Source organism: Anopheles maculipalpis, chromosome 2RL (assembly GCF_943734695.1).
Source record: "Anopheles maculipalpis chromosome 2RL, idAnoMacuDA_375_x, whole genome shotgun sequence".
Taxonomy (NCBI): Eukaryota; Metazoa; Arthropoda; class Insecta; order Diptera; family Culicidae; genus Anopheles; species Anopheles maculipalpis.
Genome location: NC_064871.1, coordinates 68329123 through 68350909, shown reverse-complemented (window position 1 = coordinate 68350909; position 21787 = coordinate 68329123). Strand labels below are relative to the sequence as shown.

The window sequence follows — 21787 nt, the reverse complement described above, 5'->3', positions numbered from 1 at the left end:
CTTAACGGAAAACTACAACATTGGTTTGTATATTACGCATTTATAAAGAGAACCGTCGTTGCAACATACTCGGATGGTTTTGTTGTGAGAAAATTATTCTCTCCCAGTATTGAATACTGAGAGATATAAATCGACGAGTCTCTCTTTTTTTCCTTACCTGCTCTGTGTACAGCGATGTTTGCATGCTTGCCCAACCAAAACGAACGGGGCAAAACAGCGTGTGTCTTGCTCTAAATCGTCTAGCTCACTTGTTTACACTTATGTAGGAGTATTCTGTGACGTCATGATCTTTGGATTTGCCGTAACCGTACGATTCTGTGTTTCGTTCACACTCGTATAACTGTTTCATTCGCACTTACAGACGAGATAGGCCGAGCAATGTTTGTTTGCCAACGATATCGATGTTGTGTCTAGATCGTATCGATGCATTGGTTTTACATTTCGCTCAAACTCGTATGTCATTCCTCTCGCACTCACGGACAGTATAGACGGAGTAAATTTTTGTTCTGAAAGGTATCGATACATGTGTGTATACGCCGGGTGTTTTCCCTTGCTTGCACTGCTATACCTCACACACAAACGCATACATACACGCCTCGTACCTTTAAACGCGTAACCGTCTGAAATCACGCCAGACGGCGGAGTAAGTGAAAGCGAAAAAAATATGCTGGTGCCATGAAGTTTGTAACTCTTTGATATTAGAAGAAACATATATTTTTTAAATACAGGAAAAATCATTATCTCACAAAGTATTTAGTTGTTCAGTTCAGTTTTAATAGGTGTTTATTTCTTGGGTGTTGGTCCAGCTGAGAGATCTTTGTAAAATAGTGTTATTTGAAAGTGTTGTTACCGTTTTTGTAATGGCTGACTTAAAACGTCTGCGCAAATCTGGCATGTTTTATCGCCAAGCTGCAAAGTATATGGCGCTGGAACCTACGGGAAAGGATAATCAGGATGCAGGACCAAGCCAACCATGTTAGTTGACTTTATTACACAAGTTTAACGAATATAAAGTTCGATTACATCGTAGTGTTATTGTTATATTATTATTTACAACATACCCAAAATATAGCCACGAGCAATTTAAACCATGAAATGCAGCGCACATCGCCAACCCCAGAACAAAGTCCAGTACCAAATATGAACCAGACCGAAGAAGAATATGTCGAATTGGCTGACTACATCGATTGCTGTTCTTCCTGTGAGATGAGAATTAAATCAACACTGACGATACGTTCAATCAAATTATCGATAAAATGTCAATAGTTGATGGAAATCGTTACTGCGCGCTTTCCACCAACGCGTCGCATAGCTCCATAAACATAATTTGAAAGCTTTTTAAAAAAGCCAACGTTAAAGTTCCTTTAACCGCTAAAACTTTTCTATGGACAAATCGGAATCCTTCGACGGACTTTAGTACTAACAAAGTAGTTAATACAATTTTTCCCACGTTAACATACCTTTTGCAATTGGAACAGTATTTTCCTTTCCAGTGTCAGTAGCTAACGCACAATATTTCAATATATTTATAAAAAGCTGTTTAAACCATACAAAATGCAATTTGAATGCTACCTTTCGATCGATCCTTGACAAATTGGTTGTACTCAGATGAAAACGTCATATCATCTGTTTCTTTGTCCAGCGGCATTTTGCTTAAATAGTAAAAGATGATAATGAATAAAGGCGATGCATTACATCACGGTCCACCACGACGATTCTTAACAAAACCATGGATCATTGAAACTCAACAATGATATTCATTATAGTTTGCTAGTTTTGCATTTACCAAATACAAATACAAGAATGTACACAAAAAACACATTTTCTTTAACTTGCGATCCTATATAGCGCATGTAAAACAAAACCTACTCCGATCCACACTAGATTATCACGACTAAAAAGGACCATCGCATCACCGCCGCAGCAAATCATATGGTAAATATGCATTATACACTAATAATCACAGTTCAATTCTCACTTCTCCTGCTCACCTCTAGATATCCAGAAAAAACAGTACTGCATATTTCAATCTCTTCTCTCTACAGTTCAATTCTCACTTCTCCTGCTCACCTCTAGATATCCAGAAAAAACAGTACTGCATATTTCAATCTCTCCTCTACACACAGGCTCAAAAGCAGCTACCTTGATCTGATCCATAAGAGAAACAGAGCAAAAAGCATGGAAGAACGAACAAGCAGTGCGAAAGAGAAAAAAACAGCATACACAAATCAATTTTTTTGCACATCTTCTGACGTCAAAAATTTTGTGACGTCATAATTTGTGGTAAACAAAATTGCCCCATCCGTTTCTGACTACGGGGCAATTATCGTGGCAAAAGTAGGGCCCCATTTTAGCCCCATTCTTGCAACGACTTTACCTATTTTGTTGTGCTTGGGTGGTGGTAGTACGGTTAGGCAGTGCTCTAAACACCGTATCACGGAACAAAATAGTAATTTTGTTTCAAATGGATGGTAAAATAAAACGGAAAAAGATACTGTAACAAATCAAATTACATTTTTTCTCTCTAAGAACAATTATAATAAAAATTTACTCCAAAAATGCTTTTACTCTTTGCCGCGCTGCCATTCGGTAGATGACGGGCATATGGCTGGCCATAGGAGACAAAAACAGTTTTTTGGCATTTTTTAAGTCCCTTGGTTTCCTTCTTAAAAATAAAGAATCGGTGATGTTTACCAAAAAATTTTTGAAATATATTTGCTGGAAATCTATAGGGCGTTTCATAATGTGAGAGCTAGAAAAACTCGATCGGGAGGAGCTGGAACACGTTAGGAGTGTTAACTTGCATGCTCGGCATCCAGCGCAACAAAGCTAAATGCAGAGAAAACTCCGCGTTGTTATCTCTGAGGTACTTGTTGATGAAAATTTTGGGATACACAAAGGCTACAAAGGCCTGATTCCAAGCAAAGAAGGCGGGATGTGAAATCTCGTGAGTTTTCACTGACTGTCTGCTGAATCCTCTGCAGAAATGTTCGGACGGCCAGCACCAGTCTTTCGATCGATAAACTTTTCCGTTAGCATTCAAAAAAAATTAAAAAATAAGATTGTTATAATAACTTTAAATTTAAAATAACATTTGTTGCTAATCAGAATCCGATATTCAATTGATTACGAACCCGTAAAACATTCATTTGGTTTTACGGACCAACCACACAACTCTACCACAAAAAGGATATGAGATCTCGAACGAAAAGGTATCGGTTTATTTTGTATTCCGTCTGTAGTTTTCTATTTCACAACACAAAATCTGTTACAGCCTCGTGTGCCCATGCAAGTCGAAAATCTACCGGCGCTATACATTTTTGTACACGTGGGAATTCCTTTGGATAGTTTCAGTACCCTACTTACGATTATGAGCAACAATAACATTAAATTGCGACCCATCAGGTCAGGTGCACTACGAGCACGTGGTTCAGTTGCAACCGTTTTGTTTGTTTTGCTGCTACGTAATTTCCATAGCAACGCGTTCTTTGTAGTTTCTTGCCGGTTGCTACGGGCAACTTTTTCTTCGTGTAGCTACACCACGGTTGCCATATTTACAATAGTTCAACAACAAAACATTTAAAGTTTTTGCCAAATTGTCAGCACAGGACGCGCTACCTTCAAATATTACTTTTATCAGTGAAAATATCCTTAAAAACAATGCTCATTTGTGCGAAAGTGTAGTGAAGGTTTCGCTGCAGCAGTATGGAATTGAGTTTGTATGGTTCGCAGGTAAGAAACGAAAGGATGAAAAGCGTTTCCGGATACGCTTTCTTTCCGTTTACGCCCACGGCACAAGGTAGGTCATGGCATGCAGTTCGAAAGTGACATTTGACGCGCCTTTCTCTGACAGATAAACCTGGCAACGCGCGAGAAAACCAACACAAACCAATACCGAGAGCGGCCAGGATCCGCCCTACAACATCCAACTCGTCCTTGTTCAGCGACCGGAGCGCACATCAGACGTCCCCTGTCGGCGGACAGCACACAGTATCGCTACCGAAAGCGGCCATCATCGAGCGGAAGCGCAGTGGACGTACCGCGACCAGGTACGTCACCTTTTCACCAGCGAAGTACATCATCGTCCAGCTTGTTGCTGAAAAGTCTTCTAGCTGAGCCAATCCCTCGCTACTGGGAGTCAAAATCGTTGCCTCGATCAACCCAGATTGCTTCTGCACGTGGATCTTCCTGCAGCAGTGCGGAACGCATTCGACAGCATAAGCGCCATCAAACATTGCTAACGGACAGCAGTACACGCCCTGCGTTGAAGACGAAAACCCGAAAACGTTCGGGAAGTGGTAGTACAGCCAAAAGAAGCAAACAGAAAGCCAATAACGATCGCCGAAGACGTCGCGATAGCACCGAAGAGGAAGATCCTGATCGTGACGAGGTGGAAAGTACGATGGACGAAATGGAAGACACACAGGAGTCTAACAATGAGGCAGAGCTCGAAGGCATCTGGAGAGGCAAACCAACGGCGGGAAGTAATCGCGAGGAGAAGAAACGATCACCTCCACTGCCGATGGTTGCGTTGCCTCTAAACAGGAAAGCTGTTGAAATCAGTTCCTGTGGCGGTTTAAAGAAGAACAATACATCGCCGGAAAAGCAATCGCGAAAGATTGATCTTCCTGGACGGGTTTCCTTCAGCTCCAACGAACCGTACGAAATTGATTACAGTGATTTTGAGGAGAATGAGTACGGCTGCTCGAAGGAAGCTCAATCCAAGCAAGCCGGCAAAACCAAAGATCCGTTTCATAAGAAACCATCCTTCTCTAGCTCGCTGTACGACGAAAGGATATTCCAGGAGAAGTCCCTTTTGGAGGAAGTGTCGGTGAAGTTCGGAAGCGTAAAGTTTGAGGAAGACCTTACGACGAGCTCGGGGTACGAAACTAAATGTGATGAAAGTGCAAAAGCTGTTATGAGAAAGCGGGCAACAACTGTGGGGGCAGCGTCTCCATCGCCGGTCAGCGATGTGCGAGAGTCTAACAAAATCATAGAGGAGTACAAGAAGGAGATAGAGGACCTGAACCGACGACACGACATGGAACTGCGGATGGCCGTTCGAGATGCGGAAGATGTGTCGATGCCTACAAAACCTTACGATCCGAAGTGTTTCACACCATCAGACACGCCGGAAGATCCGTTTGCCAACTCCGCTTCTACAAAGGCGATCGAGAGTACGACGGAAGACACGGATGTGGAGTTGGATCGTCCAACATGTCGGTCAACCGGGTTGCTGGAGAAAAACGTTATCAATGAGTACTACGAGTGCATTAACGAGATCATAACAGAACAATCCCCTTCACGGCGGTCGCAGAATCGACATAACCTTCCAGCGCTGGGTGGATGTCCAGACGAAAAGGAAGATACAATTCAACACAACTTAAATAATGAATGTACTAAGAGTGCTCCCAAAGATAAACAGTTTGCATCCGGTGTGGTAACTTCTGGGAAAAGCAAGTCTTCAAATACGGACAAAAACCGGCTAGATGCAAGCAGCAATCCAGTGATCAAGAATTATTTTAAAGTTAAGGAACAGAATATTGTGAGTGCGAGTGCGAGTAGTTTGGCGAGTGGCAGTGGAAGCAGCACTACCGGCAGCAAGTCGGGCCACTCGAAAAACTCACTCGCATCCAAGAAAAATGGCAAAGACAAGCCAAAGTCGGCCGATACACATAAATCAATTTTGCGCAACTCGAAAAAACAAAATAACAACGTTGGAACCACAGGTGGGATCGGTTCGAATGGTAGTGGTGGATCGGGGAAGTTTTCGTCGGCCTTGTGTCGAGAGGATAGCAACATATCCGAGTTTCACATGGATAAGGTTGTCAGTTGGATGTCGTGCAATGAGGATACGTTTCCGACGATACCGGATGTTCCTGCGCTGGACGATGTGAGCAATGACGGACAACAACGCAAATGTCTTACGGCTGAGGATAATTGTACAATACCTAGACAAGAGTCGGTTGAGAGATCTCCGAGCTATGGCGTCAACTTCGATAGTGTACCCAGACAGAGGACCGAACCGCCGGAGGAGATAGTTAGTAGTGTACAGTCTAACTACGACGATGAGTCTGTCGTGAGTGCAAGTGCCAAACAAAAGTCGGGTAAGCAGATTATCTAAATCTTTTAATTTATTTATTTATTTACAATTGATTATAACAATCTAAATCTTTTTGTTGGACAACTAATACTATTCCTTTGACAATACGGCATTGGACCGTCATAATCAATTGTAAATAAAATAAATAAGTAAAAAATAATACTATTCCTTTTCTTTGCAAAAAATCAAGATTTTCAAGCACTCAAGACCGAAGTCGAGTACAGGTTGAGCAACATATTGGACTGTACTGATTCGCAGGTCAGCTCCGGTTGTGAAGGTGAACCATCCGAGCAGCCAGCCAAGGGCAAGGTAAAAGATCTCTTCTCGTACCTCGATCAGGTTGAGCTAAAGTGTGAGAAGGGTGCATTTAAAGGAGCCACAGGTTCTGCGGCAGCAGTCTTGCCTTCAGAATCCGATCGCTCCGAGTTAGATTTTGCTGCCGAACCAGACTACATTGAAGCTGTGCCGAAGTGAGCGTACTAATGAGAGCAAATTGTTTCCATTTAGGCAAATATTATTAAAATGATTCTACTTCTTGTTGCTATATACAGAATGAACGATCTGTTGGAACTTCCAACACATCAGCTAGCCCGACGAGTTATCAAACTATCACTTCGCGCCAACGAATTAAACAACGCCATGCAACTGTCTAAAAATCACATCGCCACAGTGAGAGCGGACAAAGCGAAAGCAATCCGAACGGAAAAATGTGCCCTGCAGGGTAAGCTAAAGGAGCAGAAGAAACACTACGAAGACATTATCGGAAGGCATCAGGAATTTATTGATCAATTGATAAAAGATAAATCGGGCCTTTGTGATAAGGTGACGCAGTTAACGCGCCGCCTGGACTCTCAAAATCAAAGCTGGGAGCACCGGTTAAAGACGGAACTGGAACGTGCCCGTGATACGGCACTAGCAGCCGAAAAGATTCGCCGAGAAAAGTGGGTGCGAGAAAACACGAAGAAAATCAAGGAACTTACAGTGAAGGGGCTGGAGCTTGAGATCAACAAAATGACCGCCACCCATCAAAAGGAGATTGGTGAGTTAAAACGGCAGCACAAGGATGAGCTGATGTGTGCCCTCGAGGAGCTTAAGCTACAGTACGAACAGAAGGAAGCAGACGTACGGCAGGGTTTGGTGAAAGAGCGAGAGACTACGATCGAGCGCGAACGTCAAGCATTGCTTGAACGATTTGATCGGCAGGTAACCGAGGAACGGAACATTTTCGAGCAACAGCGCCAGCACCTGTTGAGTGAATTTGATCTCGAAAAGGAACGGCTCCAGAAGGAAGCGACGCGTAAGGCACAGTACGCCGAATCGCAGCTGGAAGATCTTAAGCGCGAGAATGCGAAAAATCTTGACTTTGCACAGAAAGAGTACGTGCAGATGTTGAAGCAGCGGGAAGCAAAGCATCAGGACGAGCTGGAAAAGCTGCAGAAACAGTTCGAGTCGGACTTTGCCATCTGGAAGCGGGAGCACGAGCGCAAATCGAAGGTGGAGCTGGAGCAGCGCGAAAATGAGATCCGTGCCCAGTGTCGGACGGAGCGTGATCAGCAGATCGATCGTATCGTGGCGAAGGTGGATGCTGAAACGCAAAAGTATCAGCAAGAATTCGATGCCAAAATGAGGTAGGAAGGAACTATGATGCTTATAGCTAATCATAATGATTTAAAAAAAAAATTGTTCATTACAACAGTCGCCTAAAGGAGAAACATGAAGCAGAGCAGAAGGAAGCGGAAGCATCGGAAGCGTTGATGAAACAAAAGTATCAAGATGCGCGTGTTAAGTTGGCCGAGGCTGAGGCATCGATACAGAACATGAAGGCGACGGCTAAGCAGACCGAAATACAGCTTAACCATGCGAAAAAGCTTTGCGACGATTTGTTGCAGGAAAAGGAAATGATGCGCGATGAAGCTCGCCGGGAGGTGCAGAAAGATATGACCAACATGCAACGGGAGCGAGAGCGTGAAATTGAACGAATTTATTTCAGGTATAATATTTGTTGGGCGAGAGTGGATTCGGTGTACGTTATAGATATTGACCTCTTGTTTACCTCCTTTAGGGTGCAACAAGCCATCGAAAAGAAAGATGCATCCATAGCGACACTTCAGAAGGAAATTACCGGACTAAAGGAACGGTGCTTGAAACAGGACGCTATCATCCGTCAGCAGCGTATGGATTATTGTACAAAATAGAAGTCTTTCTATCTATCGAATGACTGATCCTCCAACCCATCGCTAGTAGGGCTTAGTGTAGCTTTACAATTGTAATATTTATTTATAAAGACAACATTAGACAAAGCGGTAGTACATTTTACCTTTACAACTATTGGATACGCGGTATTTTTTTATCCTGTAAGAACCCTTCTTTTCCCGGTATTGTGCACGAATCAGGCAGAACCTTCTATGAATTCTTCGCGTTGACTATCTTCATCTCCCCAATGTCTATCTTAATGTCCTTCAGGTTCGATAGGAATGGATCCGCCGGTGCATTCGTACTGGCGCCCGGTTTTGTCACAACGATCACATCCGGATGATTGTTCGGTGCGTTAGAGAGATCTCTCGCAAAGGAAACGTACGATTGGGGCGGTGCATTCGTCACCACCTGGCCTGCCTGCCCTGTCCGGTAGCTACTATCATCCTGCTGTTCCATCTTCTCCAAGTCCGTTAGTATGCGAAACACCGGCTTGACGGATTCACCCTTTGCATCCGGTACGTCCACATCGAAACCTTGCCGCGAGTTGGATCGCTTTATCGTGAAGTTTGGTCGACCGTGTGTCAGCAGAAGTTTCCGTGCTGTTCCACCGGAAACGGAACCACTGTCATTCCACCGGTTCAGTGGACTCTTCGGGGCGTCTTTGGTTGCCTTCTCGAAGAGTGGTGTACGCTCCTTGGCAGGTGGTGTTGGTAGTGGTGATACGTTGCTGGTGGACACCTTCGGTGGTGGTGAAACGGCAGCGGCAGCCGTTAGTACCGGTACAGGTTCAACCAGTGTTACCGGCAACTTTGCGACTGGTTTCGACGTTTCCAGAATGTCGGTGTGGCTGACAACGCTGCCCGCTTTAGTTAGCGTACGAATCTGGGAGGGTCGTATGGACGCTGCACCACTCCTTACTTGTGGTGAGAGCAGTTCCTTCGGTGTTGTTGGTGACGAGGTTCCATTGGTGGAACCACCGTTGGATGTCGTCGTATCGATGGTAAGTGGTTCAAACTTAGCGTGATTGCCATTCCGCAGACTAGGGCTGGTGGTTGCGTTTGAACGCAAACTATCTCCAAAACTGCCAATCGATACCTTCACGGAACTCGTGTATGAAGGAGGAATAGCTCCAGTCGAAGTCTTGGGAAGAGCCTTGGAGCCTGACACCGGATTGGCTCGTGGAAGGGTGTTCGAGTAAGAATTTCCAACTGCAGTCTTATTTGCATTGATGGTAGGGCTCGTTGGTGGTAGTTTCGATTGGAAGCTGTTAATCTTGAATGCGGTTCCGTTTGCCTTTGGAGCAACATTTCCCGATGGGAGGCTTCCATTTGCAACCTTTACAGGACTAGGCGTCAACTTTACAGAAGGAACCGCCGTTTGACTAGCATTAACAAAGGACGGTACACTCGATGATACGGGGGAAGGACCTTTTGGACTATCCGTTGTCGAAGATCCGTTTGAGATCAGTTTGCCCGCCGGGGCGGTAGATGGTGTTGGACTTTTCATTCCTACAGCACCATTATTGCCTTTAGCAGGGTTAGTACCAAGAACTGGCGACGCTTTCACCGGTGCAATGGTAGCTTTTGTAATCGGTGCCGAAGCTACAACAGGCGTAGAATTTTTTTGAACGACTGTGGTGGTTCCATTTTGAGTAGGATATTGGCCTGCTGACACCTTTCGGAGTGTGGAACTGCCACCATTGACGACTGAAAGAACGGTCGGAGTTGATGGTACAGAAACGGATTTTTTCTGTGCCATCAGTGGACTGGGCTGCTTGGTAGGAGCAGCAACCACACCACGTTCCTTATCGACCATATCAACGATTGTTTTCAATGGGTTGTTAACTTTGGGCGTATCGGGCGGTAGCGATGGTCCATTAAGCTTAAGCTGCACCTCATTACGCGTGTGTTCGATTGATCGTTCGATTTCGTCGTTCTTCTGACAGTCACCCTCCTCCAGCTCTTGCTTCTTGATCTTTCGCTTGAGCGTATTACGTAGCTCGGCCTGCAGCGCATCTTTCATCTCGTCAATGGAGGTAGATTTATCGTAACCAGCGGATGATGCAGTTTCTTCGTTATCATCGAGTACACCCTAAAATAGAACAAAGAACGTGGAATGATTTAATATTGCCTGCATGACGTGTGAGAGTATGAGAAGCATTAAATGAGGAATATCGGTGTCTGTCATGTCAAGAGAATGATGCCAAATATCTTAAAGCAACCTTTAGTTGGTTATGCCTGTTACCGATTAGCCAAGGCAAGTCCAACAAGTGCTAGTATTTTTCGTTTTATATTATATGTTCTTACATTGATCCTACCATGTCCCAAGGATTGCAAGATATTCTACTTCAACAGTTGCTACTTCAATGTGATTGGTTTGAATGAAAGTGAAACACAAAACATTCTTCTTTTGCCTGATAAGCTGTTTTTCTTTTTCACTTGGCATTGTTATCAATATATGACTAATCCTAGCAATACTACGCTTATAAATAATTATTCAAGTAGTCTCATGGTACTTGATGTCCGATGTAGAAATACTATCGGTACAACTTTGCAGCAGTTTCTATTAATACGTATCAATGTAATGAGCTTAAAGTGTCTTGATTTATTGTCTTCAGAATAAGTAGAAAAAAAAGAATGGTTTTATTATTCCCTATACCTATGCTAAGATATGCCACTTCGCGAGACATCACAAGCGATTTTTTCAGATGAATTTTAAAGTGAAACAAATTAAGTTGCAGTCGTTTCTTTAAGAAATTTATCATTGATGACCGGTAGCGGGGCCCCGTGTTTATACCAGTGACGGATTAACGTATGGACGTAGGTGACTCGCTGGAGCTAGGAGCTTGAACGAACACATCAAAATCAGCAACTTCGCTCAGAGCCTCCGAGGGGCAAAACACGCCATTGACTGGGACTCGATCCACAAGAATCCCCTAACGCTTTATTGTTTCTAGCACTCGCATCAAGTAGAAGAAGGCCTCACTTCGCCATTTTTTAAATGTTTTTTTTTTTAATGTAGATGGTAGCTGTACTGTAACTTTGGACATGCTTGTTGTACTTTCAATATTGATAAGCACTACTAGCCCTGAAGAAAAGAAGGCGGGACGTGAGTTCCCGTTTTCACTGATTATCCTCTGAATTCTCTGCAGAAAGAGTCGCTAAAATGATCGGACTGTCAGAACCAGACTTAAACAGGAATTTCCCTGCAACAGAAGGGATCTCCAGCATCTTATAGACATTTTCTAGATCGCATCCGGCCGGCACAATGTGCAAGTGTTAGGCAATTGCCGAGATTTTTTTTTGCCCGAATTTAACAGGCGGAACGATTAAACTTTAGAGCAAATTTTCCTTCACTGTTCTCTCGATGGTCACCGTATAAAACGGCAAAAAATACTTTATTGGACAAGTTCAACAATTAGCTCATAGCTATTAGCTTATTAGGCAGCCATTTTGCTAATTTATGACATACGAATCAGTTAACAAATTTATTCTTACAACTGAGGATCGTTCGAGCTGACGAGCTATGTCTTTCGATTCACCCAAACTACGAAATCCAATAAAACCAACATCAAAATATGATTTGTATTAGGATATATCGTTACGATTGAAGTCATCCAGGACACCGACTTTAACTAGTAATAAGGAATCAAATTCATGCTCTTCTATAATACGTCTTTAAACATAAACTAACGCTGTTTACTTTAGGTGCCAGTACCATTGACAAAATGAGTAATATTCAACCACCTCTGCTCTGTGCTTTTTTCTCAGAGTCATCAATTCTGGTACATTGAACAGAACTCATTTCACTGAAAAAAGCGTGACTTCATTTCGCATCAATTTCGTTCTTTCGTACATCGGAATAGGAAAAAACACGTTCCAAGTCACATAGAACGCGTCGTTTGTCTTGTTTAATAGCGATCGATAGGAGAAACTCGGTTAGCGTGTGTACTAAATTACTCAAGCTGAGCAAATAAATGCACTTCTCGTTGCATTGGTATCCGCACACCGTACCGCAAGTTGAACAAGTAAGCCATTTAGCACGACCGTTTGAGGGAAGCGCCAGCAGGGTGTATCATAGAATGATTCACTTCTGTCTAAAACTACCCATCCGCCGTTCGAAACTCTCTACCCCTAGTCGGAGTGTGGTGCAAAACAGAGTAGCAAACGAACCAATGTTTTGGGCGCACTTTGAACAAAAGATTTCCCCATTTTTAAGCTCCCACATTACAACATTCCTGTGCGCGGGTCCTGGTTTATCAGTCCCGGTGTTGGTGTCGATGCGGTTTTATCGGGAAGGTGACAACGTTCGATTTTTTTAAAACCATTACCAGATTGGCAGATGATTTGTCGCCTACCTCAACCTGCACACGCCTTGGCGATGAATTTTCGTGCGTCATTGCGGTGTCGCAGCTAGTAAGGGTGGTGGTGTAGGATTTGTAGACGAGCGATATGTAGGGGGTGTCGATTGTGTTGAACGCTACGCGATTAATCGATCACCTTCGCAAATGTGCAATGAAATTATGTGATTCAACTGAAGAAAGGTTTAGCTCTAGCAGAAGAATCACGATGAGTAGATGGAATTCTATCGTTACGATATTGCTTTAATCGACGATCTTTCGACGACAAAGAGATCGTAGGAAGTTGGAAGAAATCTTCCGCATTTACTACAAACAAGGATACACAACTAGAGACGCGACAGCATCACCCCCATCATCCGACAAGGTAACTCTTTGTGGTACACAGCAGCTCTAAAGAAGCCATCCCACTGCCATCCATCGATTGTTTAGAGACAGATTAGAAATCTTCCTCAGGTGTGTCCACCGTGAAACAAAAGTCAATGCAATTACGACAGCTGGCGCCTCCCTCCCCCCCTTGGGAATGAAGATGCAATCGAGCCGCTGTTGGCCTTCAGAGGTCCACCACTGTCGCCATTCTTCCGGAAACCGCTTCAAATCGGAGCTTTCTTTGTTTTGCACGTGCAATTCCGGACGCCGTTGCGTGCCCACAATGTTACATTATGCATTTAATGCAAAACGGAGCCAAAGTCGGTGGAGATTCCCATGGTCCTCCTGCTTCCACCGTGTGTCATTCCCACGGTGCTTCAAGGGGGTTTGTATTGTTTTGGGTGGGATGGCGATGATGGCGATGATGATGGACCGGATGGGAACACGGAGACTTGAAGTGGGAAACTTTCGTTTTTGTGCTTCCATCGGATCCCACTTCAAACACCTGTAAGTACGAGCAAACTGATCCACCCTTGATAGGGGTACTAAGTGGCATTGGTCACGAATCACAACGTTCGGTTTCGCTGGAACTGTAGCTAATTGAGTGTTATGTTTCAAAGTAGACGTCTCACGGATCGATCTAAAGGTAGCAATTTTAGCAGGACGCCGCCAAGTTTTGCCATATGTCTTTAAAAATTAAAACCTTCCATTTGCTCAATGCGCAACACACACCTGCTTTATCAGTTATACTTAATAGAAGCTGTGCCGCCCTCGATAATAATTTTCGATAAGCTCAGATTCCAAAAACGAACAAAAAATTGCAATCTATCCGACTGGCGGAATTTGACCATCGTAAATTCCTCGCCTTTACAATACGGATAACCTTGACGGGATCGTATGGACGAAAACGGGGCACACTTCAAGCAAACTATTGCACACGAAAGACAACAGCGAAGCTCTCCCTTTTGGGCAATCAATTTCAAAACAAAATCTTCCGTCCTTTCGATCAGTTTCGCTGTTAAAAGCCAACCGGTTGACCTAACCACCACCCTAGGTAAATAGCTTCCCAGAGAGCTGACGTCAGCCAGAGCGAATGATAATGCCGACCCCGTAGGTAAGATCGGTCCTCAGGTCCGGTCGGAACATAGTATTAGCATTTTATCACGAAAGCATCGCAGCATCGCATGCAATAAAAAAACGAGCGGATCGTGTGTTTGACGCGATTGTCGACGAATTCACTAATATTTTGCAAAGTGAAACAATTCATAAAAGCGCAAAAACGATTTCAAAAAAAGGAAAACAGACGTGTCGTTTGATGGGGACCGACTAATCCACTGGAGGGAGAAGCATTTACACCTTCAAACTACATCTATATTTATGTTTCTTTTATCTCTCTCGTTGCCTCTGGAGCACTCTATCCTACTACTCCTCCGGGTGGAGTTGTAAAATAAGAAACCCATAACGCGTAGTTATTTCCCCTCGGAAGCGCACGTGCATAAGCGGTGGCACAAATAAAAAACAGATTAAATTAATTAAACCTCGATCAGTAGCGGGGAGAGTCCTCTGGTGAAGGGATATATGTTGAGGCAACAAGATGATAATCGACGACCGCGTTCAAGTGTCACGTACTTGTACTTGTGGCCACGTTTTTAATGATTGTCAGGGTAAGAAATGAAGCTACAAAAGATGGAAAGGAAAGCAACACTAAACTTACGTTTGATTGTTTGATGAACGCTGGAGTGCTACGATCATTCGTTTTGGCCGGTTTCAAGTTGATTCCGTTCCGAATCGCTGCCATCAGCTGATCGTTATGATCGGCGATCGGTGAACCACCTCCGCCATTGCTGATGACTTTCGACGGCGGTGCGATCGCGGCACCTGGGGTGCTGCTGTTGGGTGATGTTGGTGCAATTGGAGGCAATACTCCGGGTGCTGGTGGAGGTGGCGGTGGTGGTGGTGTCATTGCCACTGCTCACTAGTAACCTTTAATCCGATAATGTTCCGACGAAAGCAAATCTTGACACTTGACACTTTGGCCCCGTAGGAGAGTTCACCAGAGTTTCTTGGATAAATAGTTCAAATTCAATTCGTCAAAGTCTCTGACACGTCCACGTCACCTACACTCGAGGGCCCCCTTTCAAGGGCGGCAAACTTGTACCGATCACACTGCCGTAAGTACGTCGACACGGCTCTACACTAACGTGACGACTGGTGGTAGTTTAACCGCCAGCCCGCTGTCAGATACTAAACGTTGTTCGACGAAGCGCGCACTTTCCACCGCAAATCGATGACAACTGTTGCTGCCACCATTACCACTACTACCACCGTCCCGACCGATGCAGATTGGATTCGCATTTAGATAAGTGTTATCTTATCAGCTTCAGGCCCTGGGTCGATTTTCGATTCCGACCGGACTTATTCGGGTGGGCAGAAGTGGAGAGATGTTCACTTTATGAGGCCTGTTGTTTGTGTGTGTGTGTATTTACCAGGCTGTTTATCTTATTTTACTGCTGCTACCCTAGTTCGCAGCTTTTGTGCGTTTGAGACAGGTTGTTGTATTTTTTTTTATCTTCTCACCAGCGAACAAATTTCTTCCCGAGCGCGAAGTAAACAACGGACGGCGGCAGGCAGCATGCTTAACATTCCATGTTTCGCTATCCAGTCTTGCAGATCGGTTAAAATGCTCCACCTTCACAATAGGCCGGCGTGGCGAGGGAATGTGCTTTTGCTCGCGAAGGAGAAACGAAATTCCCACCCGGCAACATTTGTTACACAAATTAGCGAAAGCATTGGGCAGCTACCAGCCCTCCGCGGTTCGTTTCGAAAATCGTCCACCCAAAAAATACACTTAAAAACACACACACACACACACACCGACGGATAGAGACAGACGTCCACTAAAGCTTGATCGTAAAATTGGATCAAAACATTACCCCGGAAGCTGACCACGGAATGGAAACTTTCTTTGGAAACAGCAACACTTTTGCACGTTGTTGCTTGCTGCTGTTGTACTCGCGACCCGACCTGACACGCCGGCTGCTGAATTGTATCTATCCGGTGAATGCCACACAGTTAACCTGCTCGCTCGCGTTCGCGGGTCGGCAACGAAATCTCGATGCGTAAAGGCCCCGGGCCCCGGCGGCGGCTACAAGGTGCCCCGACGACAGCAAGTAGAGAGGAACCCCGGAAGGGTTGCCGCGAATCGTATTTCCTCCCCACTTAAACTTCAACACTTACGGGCTTGTATCAATGTTGGTTCGCGCTTATGCGGTGATTCATCATCTGTTTTGAATTTAATGTTAAAACTCCCCCCATTTCTGTGATGCGGAGTTGACCGTGAAACCCGTACATCGGGAAGGTAAAAAAGTCTTCTTTACAAACGAGAAAGATGTATGTACACAATGAGGGGTATTATCTTGTTTTAGATATAACCCCAAATGTGCCAAACTCTTCTTAAGATGACTGTTCCGGTAGCTAGGCATCTAATACCTGATACAGCCCGAATTCTCAAATTTTCTTAAATACATCAATTAGCTTATCGAATCATATTCAATTTTAATTTAATTTACTCGACACTCTCAGCGGGTCAGTGGGAAGTGGGAATCACTTCATCCAGCTCAACTTCTGCTTCCCTAAGGGGCGAACGTTGATAGGGATTGATAGTGTTCGTGCGATATGAACAACCACGTTTTGCAAAGCTTCGAGTCTGACCGCAGTTGTGCATGCTTGGGGCGACGACGGCTGTTGAATATATTACACAAGCTCAGCGGCGATGTGTACAGCGAGAGCAAATATAGCAAACAAAAAACAATCCCACAGTCGGGCTCTTGCATGAGTCAAAGGCCATTAATCATCGAAACGATCGTGATCGCGGAGCGTCATCATTGCTGCAACGAATTGATGGAATGCTCTTGTGCTGCTGATACATGAGTGTCCCTTCAAGCTCATGGGTGTGTGACAGGGCATGTATAGATTGTAGAGAGACATACAATTGGAGGACGATCTTTGAACATTTTGTTGAATTGTATAATAAATTGTTGATTATGGACAAGATTCCTAAACATTTTAACCGGGATACCTGGACTGCCGCCCGACATATGATTGCAAATTATTATTTTGTAAACGAATGTTCACAATGTCAACTTCGTTTTCAATTAAACAAACATGATCATTAAAAGGGGCCGGTCTTCACAGGGCAGGATCCGGGTTCAAATCCCATCCAGACCGTTCCGTTGTTGTTAGGACAGATTTTCCAACTATTTGGTATATCAACAAGTCTAGTGAGCTATTCGATGACCGGTGTGACCTTAGATGGTCGTTAATAAAAGAAGATCAAGTTTAGCACTCCTCACTACTTGATAAGTTGTCTCAACTCGGAATCAATAGTAAAAAAATATGGCTGTTGAGTTCCTTTTTATTTGTCTGCTCCTGTTCCTGTTACACATCGATCCTCCTGTTCCCCTTTTTCTTAGGATCTAGAGTACCGCAAGGATGTATCCTAAGTCCTCTGTTGTTTGTCTTGTTTGTTAATGATGAATAGTCCAACCTACCTCTTCCCTGTCCGACAGTTCTATCGTTCAGGATATTCTTGATCGGTTTTTATACTGGTTTAATCTTAATTCACTTACACTATGTCCTTACAAATATAATTCCATTTCATTTAGTCGTTCCCGTTCTCCTGTTATATTCTCTTATGTTGTCAGCGGCGTCAGTGTAAATCGTATTTCGGTCATCAAAGACCTAGGTGTTTGGATTGACTCTGGTCTTAGTTTTTCGCACCATATCGATGCTGTTTTGGGCAGTGCTTGGAGAACGCTTAGTTTGCTAACCCTCTATATGAAGTCCCTTTCTGCTCGTTAGTCCGGTCATTGCAGGGGGACTGCACAGCTGCCTGGACCCCCTCATGTAGGGTTCACACTGAACGTCTGGAGTGAGTTCAAAGATCTTTCACCAAGGTTTCATAAATTTCTGGATGATTTGGCTTCGTTTCTACCTTCTTACTAGTCCAGATGTCAACTGCTAGGCGTATGCACTCTGCAGAAATGTCGTTTATAACTTCAATCATCACTCTCTCATCACTTCCATTCTTCTCGATCTTCTGAAATCTCCTGCTCTCCTATCGTCAATCCATTTCTATGTCCTTTCTCGTTTTCTGTGACTTTCTCGTTCTGTGTGTCGCAAATAGCTTCAGCTCCTTGCTATGATTAATTATTAGTAGGGTAGGTTAATTAGTTGTCAAGTTACATTTCTGTAGCCACAAGGCAGACAAATTTTAAATAACATAAATAAATAATTAAATAAATAGATTGAACCTTACAACATATTTCTTTGTGGTTGATTAGTAGCAGGGCTGATCTCTCATACGGTGTCAAATCAGTTCCTGACCTGTTATTGTATAAGCAGGATTTGACTATCCATATACGATTCCTTCAACTCATGGGAATCCTGCAATTATCGTGGGCCTCAGGCTTCTCTTGTTTGAAACATTGGGCAGGACATGTACTGCATGCAGGATATGATGCTATTCACGGTATGGCATTCTTACATTGTAATAGTTTGCGATATTTTATACCAGATTTCCTGCAGATTCTTCTTACGAACGACTTATAGGTAAGGAATGATAAAAGGGTGTTTCAAGTTACTTTAAAAACATTCACTCATTCAAGTCAGATGTACTCATACAAAAAAAAATCTTTACAGTCACTATCTAACAGTGAAGGTTAAAGTAAATGTAAGCAGCACTTAAACACTTGTGCGAACATGCATCTCTATTTACAATTGCGTGCAGAACCAAGGCAATCCACACGCAACGGTACCAACGGTACTAAACTTCCTTCCTGTCTGTGCTTCCTCACGTCTCAAAGGCAAAGGTTACACCAATCCATAAAGAAACCGATTAAACGTCGCATATTGTCATCCTTGCGTGATGTCTCAAGATGTTTGATGGGAGAGGAAAAAAAAGCTTATCTACGTTGAGGGAAGAGAACGAGAACGAGATTAGAAACAATTAATGCTCTCGATGTGGAGGGGAGCTTATTGCAACGCACATGCTTAACAAAAGCGATAAGAATGCATTCACCCGCGCAATGCGCTTATCATATACAGCGGGCGCAGTGGATTAGCTTTGATCGATGGAGTTGTCAACGAAAGAGCCTTTTGATTGATTTTAATTTATTCTTTATATTGTTGCTAAAGAAAGAGTGGCGTGTGGGAGAAATCAATGGTTACAATGCGTGATATGAATAAGAATTGACCGTTACGCATTTAATATCCTCGGGCGATGTATGGGATGGATTTCCAAATCTTTCTAATGTTGTGTCGCGTGACATTTTTAATCGAGTCCAATCTGGCAGACCCAATCTTCTCATTAGGCACTACATAGGCGTTTAACAATGAATTTAAATAATGATATCCCACCGGTCAGTCATAATCACCATCATCTCCTTCGCTGCATGACTCACATTGAGCGCTCCGGGGGCTGTATCGAGGACACTGATTGAATTTCTTGTCTCGTGCTCACCTGTTCAATGGACGTATGGCTTGTTTTTTCATCTTGAAGTTGGACGTGCTAAAGCAACGCGCACCTCTAAACTACGCGAAAACAAAAACCCAACCGGACCACATAGCATGAATTTGGAGGTATTGGCTGGTTGCTCTTGATGATTCATGATTCATGGCGGTGTTGGAAGTTGCCGAAGCTCCATCACAAACAACGGTTGAAATACTTTCGTTTTGGAGATAGGTAGATGCGTATCTTTCTGACACTGGGACGGAGGCCAATGCTGAAGAGAAGCCACCGGTGCCGGTGGCGGTGGCGGAAATAACAAACAAACCATCAACAACAAAGAGAAACATTAACCGAACCAGCGGGAGGAACCATAAGTGACCTTCCATACGGGATGGAAGTGTTTTTGTGATTTACCTACCATCGCACCGGTACCGGCAGCATGTGTGCTGCCTGTACATCGGTGGTAATTGCTTTGCGCGAGTAATCAATCCGCCAAAAGGGGCGCGGGCGCGAGCCAGTAAAGGTGTAACAAGTACCAGCAGTACTGCTGTATGCGTGTGATCACTCACAAATTTTTCGGCAAACAATCGAAGAAAAAAGACGTACGTGAGATTGTTCTTCTCCAGCTGAGATCTGTTCACTTGCATCCATCGGGCACCGACTCATTCGCGGGCCGATACGATAGGAAGAAGTTGTGCATTTTGGGGCACGCCGTGAAACCGCGTAATACGTGATTCATTTTGCCTGGTTGGTATTAGGTTCGGTCGATAAGATAAGCTGCATTCGATATCTTGGCGTTGCTTCCGAGTGTGATTCAGCAGAACGCTTCGATTTTTGGCTATCAGCAAAAGCTTGCATACGTTTTGCTGTCCCCAGTGGAGTCGGCAGAGTGTTGCTGATCAGCATAGCTACTGCATTCGCAAACTAAATGGCGTCCTCCGAGCAACAACTGTCCGCACCTCCTCCACCACCACCATCATCCGGTCTAGCTCCACCGCCACCACCCCCACTAGGAATGACCGGGGCCGGAACACCAAAGACTGTGAGCACGAAAGGAAACGTCTGGAAGAAACCCTCGACCGATAGCGTTCCGGTGGAAGAAGTCAACGATCGGCTGTTGGCCGACATACGGGCTGGTGTGAATTTGAAACCGACCAAAACGCGTGACCGCAGCTCGGCCGTGCTGCGCCGGAAAGGGAATTTTAAATGAGACATCGTTGGCAAATTTGTGGTGCGGTGGTAGTTTCGATGGTTATGTAGTGGAAATGTGACTTTAAGTGGCTAATTATTGTTGGGTAAGATATGGATTACCATAGAGGAGGTTAAGGAGGAAATTTGTAATCGATTTGGGACATTAAATCTTTCTTCGGAAGTCTACAGTACAGTATGCAGTAAAAAATGTGTTAAGGCAGAAAACCGTAACGTTTTATACGATTGTTTTGCAAAATATTTCAATAAAAATGACACACTAATATAGTACACAAATTATAGTTCATATTCTGTTGTGATCTTCCCAGCCAATCTGGAGACTTTGTGACTTTGTTAAAATGTTTTGCGTCTTCTATGACTTACTGACTTACAATGACGTACTAGACTTGCGGATACCACGTAATATCACGGCTGAATAGTTAGTACTACGTAGTCTGTAGATGAGAAGTTAGTACTAAGTAAAGTTCGGACGGTTTATACTGCCCGAAACGTGACATATAGCACCGCAACCTCTAAGCGACTGGATCGCCCTGAATGTTATTACCTCCGTAAACATTATTCTTCTTTGGTTCTACAGTCTCTTGAGTTATCCCAATACTAAGTTTATCTTAGTTTACCCGTAGATGCATAGTAAATACAGGGTACGAGAAGATGGTGCAGACGGGATTCGGACGTGTGACATTGCTCATCGTTCATCGCTCGGTCATTTGACCGCTCGGGATAAAAATTATTCAGGAATTCAACTACCTCAAAAACTGCTTCGAATAATTCATAGCACCAGAGCAGTGTACAGTACGGCCGGCTAATTAAAATGCCCGGAACTAATGCAGACCCTGCTTTGCCGACCCCTGAACTTCTAAAAAGAATCTTTGTTAAAATAAACATATTTCCGAGAGAAGCCTCCGAGAATTAGGAAATATATCTATAGAACTTAAATAAGAATTCAGACACAGAGTAATAATATGATAGTATTTCGAATGATAAATAAATTTGTTACTCACAATACGAATGGTTCACTCGGCCTGAAACTAGGCACAATAGCTAC

General features: G+C 43.9%; 2 protein-coding genes across 2 annotated transcripts; one reads left to right on the top strand and one right to left on the bottom strand.

The window, feature by feature from the left end:
* Positions 1-3705: 3705 nt before the first annotated feature.
* On the top strand, positions 3706-8298 carry LOC126567425 (centrosomal protein of 131 kDa). Its single transcript, XM_050223648.1, has 6 exons — positions 3706-3732; positions 3854-6107; positions 6294-6573; positions 6655-7731; positions 7800-8093; positions 8166-8298. The coding sequence occupies exons 1-6, from the start codon at positions 3706-3708 to the stop codon at positions 8296-8298; spliced, it is 4065 nt and encodes a 1354-aa protein (XP_050079605.1).
* A 208-nt stretch (positions 8299-8506) lies between these two features.
* LOC126555963 (probable serine/threonine-protein kinase nek3) lies at positions 8507-15005 on the bottom strand. The gene is made up of 2 exons (XM_050211107.1): positions 14740-15005; positions 8507-10390 (listed from the first exon to the last, which is right to left on the bottom strand). Exons 1-2 carry the CDS (start codon positions 14986-14988, stop codon positions 8507-8509), a joined length of 2133 nt encoding a protein of 710 aa, XP_050067064.1. The 5' UTR covers positions 14989-15005.
* Between the last annotated feature and the right edge of the window lie 6782 nt (positions 15006-21787).

Bases quoted from the DNA above. Each gene is read 5' to 3' on its own strand.
- LOC126567425 (XM_050223648.1), top strand. From the start codon at position 3,706: ATGGAATTGAGTTTGTATGGTTCGCAG. The intron at 3,733-3,853 runs GTAAGAAACGAA...TTTCTCTGACAG, and splicing joins TGAGTTTGTATGGTTCGCAG to ATAAACCTGGCAACGCGCGA. The intron at 7,732-7,799 runs GTAGGAAGGAAC...TCATTACAACAG, and splicing joins GAATTCGATGCCAAAATGAG to TCGCCTAAAGGAGAAACATG.
- LOC126555963 (XM_050211107.1), bottom strand. From the start codon at position 14,988: ATGACACCACCACCACCGCCACCTCCACCAGCACCCGGAGTATTGCCT. The intron at 10,391-14,739 runs GTAAGTTTAGTG...GTTCTATTTTAG, and splicing joins CGTTCATCAAACAATCAAAC to GGTGTACTCGATGATAACGA.